This window comes from Arachis ipaensis, chromosome B1 (genome assembly GCF_059453495.1).
Source record: "Arachis ipaensis isolate K30076 ecotype BB chromosome B1, ASM5945349v1, whole genome shotgun sequence".
Lineage (NCBI taxonomy): Eukaryota > Viridiplantae > Streptophyta > Magnoliopsida > Fabales > Fabaceae > Arachis > Arachis ipaensis.
In genome coordinates this window covers 21,108,487-21,117,764 of record NC_142436.1, presented here as the reverse complement: position 1 = coordinate 21,117,764, position 9,278 = coordinate 21,108,487, and the positions used below count along the sequence as shown (strand labels likewise).

At 31.4% G+C, this 9,278-nt stretch overlaps 1 protein-coding gene across 1 annotated transcript; it reads right to left on the bottom strand.

Moving 5' to 3' along the window:
* Nucleotides 1-5,543: 5,543 nt before the first annotated feature.
* IRX15-L (IRREGULAR XYLEM protein (DUF579)) lies at nucleotides 5,544-7,324 on the bottom strand. The gene is made up of 2 exons (XM_021118802.2): nucleotides 6,109-7,324; nucleotides 5,544-5,814 (listed from the first exon to the last, which is right to left on the bottom strand). Exon 1 carries the CDS (start codon nucleotides 7,078-7,080, stop codon nucleotides 6,133-6,135), a length of 948 nt encoding a protein of 315 aa, XP_020974461.1. The 5' UTR covers nucleotides 7,081-7,324; the 3' UTR covers nucleotides 5,544-5,814; nucleotides 6,109-6,132.
* Nucleotides 7,325-9,278: the final 1,954 nt, after the last annotated feature.

Sequence of the window (9,278 nt, the reverse complement as noted above, 5' to 3'; positions counted from 1 at the left end):
AAAAGAACAGTCCGCTTAAGACTATTTTTTAACTTCTTTTTAAAAAAAAAATTCCACTTGATAAAATTATAATCTTACCGACATCTTTGTCATAGTATTTGCCACCGTATTTACATCTCTCATAATCAAACGAAAGTCAGCACGTCGATTTTAACGCATGATATTTTTTATTTTAAACATTAACAAATCAATAAACCCAAAACTATCTTGATGATTAATAACAAGATTTAATGTATTCACACAATTCGTCTCACAAATAATATCTCATTGACCCACAACCCAGGATAAGAGATCATATAACCTCTCTAAATAACAAACAGTTTTTCTTGAAAAATACTATTATTCTCAATCATTCATAAACACCCTCTTTACTAACACTCATTACAATTTTTGATAACGCAAGCAAAACCAACAATATTACCAGAACCAGAATAAGTAGCATCACAATTAATCTTAAAAGTACCTATAAATGGATGATTCTAAGAATTACTTAGAATAGAAGGAAGGGACATACATTGTAATTCAAAAACACTCCTAAACTCTTTTTCTAAAGCTAAATCCAGACAAAATATTTTTTTCTGAGGTGAAGTCTCATAAGGATTAAAGATGTCATTATTCATTATTCGTCATATCTACCAAAATTCTAAAGATGTTCTTTACTATGATACAAGAACAAGTTCTTCAAATCCAAAGGATGACAAAAAATATCCAACATGTGCCATACAATATGAGCTTTCGAAAAATCCTGAATACAATGTAAAATCGATTCCTTGCTAACAAGACATCTTGGGCACCTATTCGATGATAACTTTCCTCTTCTGAAGGGAAAGCTTGTAGTAGGAAGAGCTTCCCTAAGACACAGCCAAGCAAAAAACTTGTGCTTTTTCGAAACAAGCTAGCGCCAAAACTAAAGCCAATTCCTCCATTTTTTCCAACAAAAAAGTTGCTTACACAACTACAAATAACCATTGTGTAATTTGTAGACTTCCACACCAATACCAACCCACTTTCGGACCTTTTTGCACATCTGGATTGTAAGAAAGAATGTTACCTTTCAGATTCTGAGATAGAAGAAAATAAAAAGTCTCCAAATGACACCTACCAACTAACCATATATTTTGTATCTGGAGGTTTGAATCAGAAATGTGAACATAATCCATCTCATTGGATAACTGTCTTTCTCTCTTCTAGCTAGAAAACCAAAAATTCTAGTTCAAATTTTCAATACACCAAACAAATTCATCCTTCAACACTTTTCAAGTCTTGCAAAAACTCTTCCAAATGTGAGCCCTTATTCCTAGTATAACCCAAACAGTCATCTTGAGATGATCGGTATTCGGTATCCAACAATTGAATCCAAAACTTGTTTGGCTGATTGAAAAAAGTTCAAACTAGCTTCCCAAGAAAAGCAATATTCGCACAATAAGGATCTCTGATCCCCAAATATCCATATTTTTTTTAGAGTAACCAGCACCTTTTAACTAACAAGATTTAATCCTCTTTCATCAGTCTGTCCTTTCCAAAAAAAGTTCTCATCATAAACTCCAGTTATCTATGATCCTTTTGAAAAAAATAGAGACATGCATCTAATATGTGAGAATAATAACTACAATATAATTAACCAAGCAGAATCTACCTATCCAGTTGAGCAAACTCCCTTTTCAACTTGTTAGTCTACCCTAAATCTTATCTATGACATCATTTAAAGCTAAACGGATCACCCTGGAATGGCTAAGCATGACCCCAAGATACTTGCCCAAGCTCTGGACAAATCTAATGGAGGACACCAATAAAAATCTCTTTTCTCGTCGTAGAGATATTTTTGGAGTAAAGCGCTTTAGACTTCTTTTAAGTCTTCATTTCTTTTATATTTTCTGTCTCTCTTCAATTTTTAGTTCAATTGGTTTGTTATGAGAAATTAAAGTTATTCTTTTTACTTTGTTCAGTTGGTTTATTTTGAAATTTGAAGTTTTGAGTTCTTGTTAAAATACATGTTAGTGACGAATTCTGAATTCTTGAAAAAAATCACCAAATTATGTTGTTCTGTATAGATTGTAAAAATTCTGAGTGACTAATGTTCTATTATGTTTTTTTTTTTTTTTTGCAGTTTAAAAAGTGACAAAATTTAACCCCGTTGAACATGCTTGGTTGATAAAATAAAAGATTATGGAGTGAAGACCTCGAAGGCTTATTGTTGTTGCATTTTTGTTTTTAGTTTTTAATATGTTTGGAGTTTGATGCGCTTGGAGTTTAATATGTTTGGATTTTCATGTGTTTGATTTTGTTATTGTTAAAATATTTTTGATTTGTTAGATGATATTACATGTTTACCATATTTATAGATATATTTTTTTAAAATTTATCATTTTCTAATTTTTTTAATTTCTATTTTATCGGATACTCAATTATTCAAACCAAACTAACCTATTCTTAATCGATTTGGTTTGGTTCGGATACACATAAAAAAAATATAAAGTTGAACAAATCGAACTAATTACAATTTAATTAGTTCAGTTCTCATTTCACCTCAAATCCAAACCAAACCGATCCGTGAACACCCTACCTAGTGGTGCCTTTTCGAAACTTTTCTTCGCTGAAAATTGCAGAATAATAAAGGGATGTGCACTAGAATGGTTAGGATTTGATATTTTATTAAATGTGTATTTATTTTAATTTATGTCTATAACTATTTTCTCTATGAAAATTGATAATTTTTTTTGGTGGAGGTATCAAAATTAAGAAAAAACTCTATTGAATTTTTGTTAAAATTGTTTAAAGACATATTTGGTTCATGAAAAAATAAAAATTATATTTGGTAGAGGATTTTAATCATAAACAAAATTCTATCGAAATTTTTAAAAAATATAATAAATTGTGTTATTGGCTAAATTTTAGTTTGTTTATTGCAAAATGATTTCAAGTCATTGTTTGTGCATGTATGATAGGAACAACGGTCAACTGGAGGAGAGAGTGTTAAAACCTTAGTTCTTTCAGGGGTTGATCAGTTTGTTGTGTATGTCTTCAATATGAAACCGTTTAGGTATCAAAGGGTATATAGGTGTTCATGTTATAAATGTCGGTTGACTAAGTAGTTAGAACCTTCATATATAACCCTTCACCTTTACTGTAATGGGTTCAACAAAGGCTATTGCGTGTGGACTGAAATCAGAGAAGTTAACGAGTACGGAATCAATCAGTACGCACTAAATTCCACTAGGTCTGAGGGTTGATAAAGGAGAATTAGGGTGGTTAGAAAAGTGAACATGGAAGAGCTGAATTGGGAGGATAACCAAAAAAGATATTATGAGATGGTATTTAATGCAATCGGTGTTAATAGTATGGAAAGAGCCTAAGTTAAAGACAAAGAGATTTTATGATCTGTTAGAATTTATGGTATAATCATTGTTTGAGGGGTGTGTTCACTTGAAATTGTCTGTTTGTGTTAGAATGGTAAATATTAAGTCTAAGTCAAATCACACCTAAAAGTGTTTTGATAAGTGGGCCATCCTTTGTAACGAATTAGTACTATCCGGGACTACTGGCATCCCCCGGAGCCATTATAAGGCAAAGAAGCTAGCTTTGAAATTAGTTTTAAATTCAGTATAGTGTCAGACCGAATTCGAGCTATACAAAAATTGTGTCTACAGGCTGAAATTCTTCTTCGCTATCAACATACACACCTCCACCTTGAGGGCTTTGTTCACCTCAGCCACCAACCCTGCAAATTCTGAAAACGTCAATTTGCGGGAGCAGGTTCACTCCCTCACCTAGAGCTTTCTGGATCAGGGTCACTAGCTACATCTAGTTGAGAAGAGGTATATAATGAGATGCTCACATACATGGTAGAGAGGAATACTCATGATGCAAAAATAGAGTCCATTAGGCAGGAGCTAGAGCAGATTTAGCAGATGCGGTACCAGATGCGGTGTAATATGACCAAATGCACACTGGTGGCAGCGTCACTAATGAAGGGGGCTCCTTGTCCTCTACACTGGCACCAGGACAGGAACTGACACCATCACCTAGACCGCGTCTCAATAGGACCAAGGAGATGATGACGACGATGATTATCAGGATCCATAGTGATTTGGGTTTTGTTTGTCTTTGTTTGACAATATTGGTAATTTATCTCTTTGACTTTTTATTATGTACAATTGTTATTTAATATTATAGTTGACTGTTTTATTAAAAATACTACTTGACTATTAATTATTGACTAGTAAATCGGGTTCTAACAGATTCAAAAAATAAAATAAAATAAAATTTAAAATTATTGTCAGATATATTTATCGATTGAATTCGCTAGTAAATTTTAATTTAATTAATATAAGATAATATATTACCGTCAGATTTAAAGGGGGATAAATCTGATGGTAATAAGGCAGTAAACTAAAATTTGTAGCGTCAAAGTTACCATAAAATTTATTTTCACAATGACCACTTCCATAATTTTTCCAATCAATTATTCAAATTTGTTGCTAATTTTACCGAAAATTACCGTCATATTTTATAATCCGATCGAGTTGCTGGCAAGGATTTTAGTGTCTAATTTTGTTTGCTGCTAAATCCGAGAGTAATAAATTGACCGGTGAATTTTTTTAGTAATTTCACCGATAAATTCAATTGTATCTGATGAATTTTTTGTAGTGATCCTAGTAATCAATTATTAATGCTCCAAAATAAAAAAAAAAATTTATATTAGTGATTATTGGTGGATCGATTTTACTTACGTATCAAAATTTAACGTTATTAGTTCTTCAGTATACTAATTTTTTATGTCAAATTTAAAGTACCTTTTAAAACTTTATAAGACTAAAATAAAATATTTAAAAGATTAATAACCAAATTAAAATTGAATCCAAATATTAAAAATCAAAATACTACTTTATTCTTTCTCTTAATTTCTAGATGATAGTCTTCATGGTACATGGTTGAAGTTCACCGTTCTCTTAAAACAAATTAAAATCATAGTTGTTGAAGTCACCTCCATGCAAGTGACCTTAAACTCCAAATATTGTGTTTGTAATTTTGCATGAGTCGTATTTGTCACACGACTAATACAATGTACCTAGATTATCAACGCTATTTTTAAATCCAGACTTGAGAATATAATGGTGCATTCCAAATTATCATTTGTTTCATATTTAATAATTTTATTTTTTGATTATATTTATTTTTATATCCAAAAATAAAATGTGTAAATAATTAAGGATGTGCCAAAAAAAATTGCAAATAACACAATTTATTTTTAACCTTTGAAAACACAAACTAATATAAACACCTAGATTGGTCTTGACACCTAAAATTGTTAGATACTCTATTAACAATATTTCACCTACGCAAGAAATATTAACCATGCCATGAAGTGTGAAAACTAAGCCTATTTATTACTTGTTTTTTGGTACAAGTTAAACCTATTAGATTAGTTACTTTGGATTAAGTACAAAACAAAATCCTTTTTAAGTAATTTCTGTTTCCCCCCAACATATCCCTTTTGCTAATGTAAGTATACTATATGCTCTGACCTGATTTCTGAAGTGAAATTTGGAACTTGGAAGCTTGAATTCATTGAAGAAAATATAATTTCTCAGTGCCATAAAATGAGGAGGTAAAAAGAAAAAAAAAATGCCAAAAAAGAATTATTTTTTACAAGCCTCAACCAGAGAAAGAAGTAAACAAAATGCAGTAGTGAAAAAAAATCATAAATACCCAGAAGAATTTTTTTAATCCACCAGTTTGCGGCTAAGACGATCCATGATGATTCCGAGCACCTTCTTCTAGCAATGTGTGTATGACTAGAGAGACATTATTAAACTAAATTTGACGAAGAAGAAAAAAAAAAGAGTAAATATTTTTTTCGGTTGCTAACCATTTATCGAAGAATAAAATGTTCTTTTATAATTCAAAAATTTTTTATTGTTATCTAACCATTCAAGTAATAGGTCTAAATAATTCTGTTACTGAACTAAGCGACATTTGAATATGTCACCATTTACAGAAGTTTTATAGACCATTTACTTAGATGGTTGAAGACCAATTAAAAATTTTCAAATTATAGAAAAATACTGTGTTTGGAACAAATATTTAGAAATTGAAAATGGTATTTACTTGAAAAAAATAATCCCCTGAGCCTTACGAAGAAGTAGAAGGAGACGATGAGCTATTATCATTCTTGCAATAGTGGACACTCCTCTCATCCATCTTTTCCAACACAAAATGTCCCAAAGTCTCGCTTGCCTCAACCAAATTCTCCTTGCAAAGAAACTCATCACCACAAACCCTTTCAACTTCCCCAAAATAGTCATGCAAGAAGACATGAGTCTTTGGGTTCCCGCCCTTCTTGCTCCTGGCCAGGACGCTAGCGGTGAAAATCGCTGACATCCGGCCAGGAGCATCAGGCCAGTCCCCACGGGGACCGTCCACCAAGATAACATCCCAATCAACCTCGTAAACATGGTTTGGAAGGTCATTAAGGCCAAGTTTGCAATCAGAGAACAAAAGATTCTGCACCGGCTTGCACTCATTGGAAGCCTGCTCTTTAGCCGAAGCTATAAGCTCCTTCATCTCACTTCGCTTCGTCGTGTATTGCACGTCGAAAACGTCGAGCTCCGGGTGCTTCTCTTCGATATACGCAGCGTAGTAGCGATTCTCGTCGATGAAAACCGTTCTTCCGTTATGATTCAGGGCTTTCCAGAGCAGAGTCTCACCAGTGAGGCCAAAAATGAGGAAGTTGCATGGTGAAGAACACTTTCGGAGGACATCGGAGATTGATTTGAGATCTGAATACTGCATGTGGTATGTGTCGTTGGATTTCGAAGCGTAGTGGAGAAGAGTGTTGATGACTGTGGAAGGAAGAGGAACATTGATTGTGCTAATTGGTGTTGAAGATGTTATGACGTGTGAGGTTGTGGCAGTAATTGAATATGTTTCTCTTGTGTAGATTAGTGTTACGAGAAAAGCGAGTGTGAAGATTGAGATGAAAGCGAGGAGCCATAAACGATTGGAGCTTCCTTGTTTCTGGATGTAAGGGTGGAGGAGGATGAGTTTTGTGTTGTTGTTGTTGTTGTTTGTGTTCTTCATGGTGTTGAATAAAGATTTGAGGAAGAAGAGAAGGATTAGAGTCTTTGTTATGAGCTCTGAGGGTGAATTGGGGAAGAAGGTTTGGTTTTAAAGAAGTGGTGGAAAACTTGGGGTTGCAAAAGAGGGAATTGAGGTAATGTAAAGGGAGAAAAAAAAAATTGTTGAATGTGACCTTGCATTACAATTCACAGTGACGCTGATTCAAAGCTCTCTAGAACTGAAAACAACTTAACCTAGAGCTTAATTGTGTGTGTTGTGTCATTAAAGTGAGTCATTAAATATAATAATAATGAAGTGTTTGCGTTATAACTTAGTTATTAAATAATAAGAGTATTTTGATCAACATTCTTTTAATCAATTTTTTTTTAAATTTTGGGTTCTTTAATTAGTGCGCAAATAATCAAAACGACAAACATTATAAATTAGATGTAATAGTTTATATTTCATCTAGTAGTAGATAAATAATATAATAATATATGATGAGGATAATGATGATATTAAAGTATCATTACTAAAATCTTATTTAGTAATTTATTCGGGAAAAAAAAATATAAAGACAAAAGAAGGTCTGGAGACAAATTTGGTTTTGTTTCCTATCCATCTAATATATATATATATATATATATATATATATATATATATATATATATATATATATATATATATATATTGTTTTATTCATGTTTAAGAGCCTATTTGAGAAGTAGCAGAAGCTTTTTTTTTTCTTTTGGATTATGAAAAGTCACAATTTATGTGTTTGGCACCATTTTAACAAAAATTTTTAACTTCTCAAAAAATTAATTTGTAACTTTTTAAAGAAGTAGAAATATATGACTTCTCTGCTTCTTGATAAGTCATTCTACCACTTATTTAAAAAAATTTAATTTCAAAACAAAAAAAAATCTACTTTTTTTCTTGACTCGTGAAAAATATTGACTCTTCACCACCATTTTCCCGTAAGGTCTGACTGGCCTTCTGGCTTCCACCATCATTCTCATGCAATGTTTCAAATCTCACTATTTTCACGTAATGATTCATCTGATGGAAGTATTGATCCTCTACCATCATTTTCTGACAATATTGCATATGAACAACCTACTGCATATATTCCTTCTAAGTATTTTTTTAATCATTTTATCACTATATTTTTTATTATTAAATTTGTATTTAACTGTGGTATTTTAATTTTATTTTTTTCATATGTGATTTTATAGCTTGCTATTATTTTCATAGTTAATTATAGCAAGTTCTTGATCTCAATAAAGGAGAAGAGAGTTCTAATAGAAGTAAAAAAAATAAAAACAGCAACAAAATATACATTAACACATATTTTATATTTATTTTTTATTTCACCTACCATATCATACACAATATTATTGATTATGTTATGTAAAATCAATATTTAATATTGGAAAGTATTTGTTATCATCATTATTTTAATATTCATTCTCTTCTGTAAAAAAAATTTATTGTTTGAGTTATTTATCCAAATGCTATGACTTTAAAATAAGTACTTTTATAACTAATAATTCAAATACAAAATAATTTATTTATAAGCTGTTATTAATAAAAATCTTTATGCTTTAAACTATTTTTTTAAAAGAATTTATTTAAGTTATTTATCAAAATTGAGCCTAAATGTGTTGCGACTGAATAATGTTTTTCTTGCCTCTTGGTGATCTCTTCCTTTCTTCATGTGTGGTTGATATCTTGTATTTAATTAGTGCCTAATTAGATTGTAATTTGTTAATGAAGGATGGATTATGCTGAGCCAAAGTGGGTTTAGGGAAGAAACAAAGTACGACTACTACTTCTGAGTTGGGGGGTGGTTGGAGCAGAGAGGCAAATGCACACATAGCGACCCATTAACTAATTACAAGCAACAAGTCGCTTTTCCTTGTTGATTTGAGATTTTTTCCCTACGTAATAACCCACCCCCTTTCCCCCCTAGAATATTGGTTATTTCTTAAACAAATAGCTACCATTGAATGAGACTAAGTACCTACATTGATTCCCCCTTATTGAAACACATGTGATGATTATCCTCTTTGTTTAGCTACTCATGATTCATATATATGCTCATGATTATTCTAGTACATACATTATTATTATTATATTATTATTATAATTTAATAATATCAGGTCATGTTTGATTTGGTGTTGTATTAGGTATGAGGGTCTAAATTAATATATATATA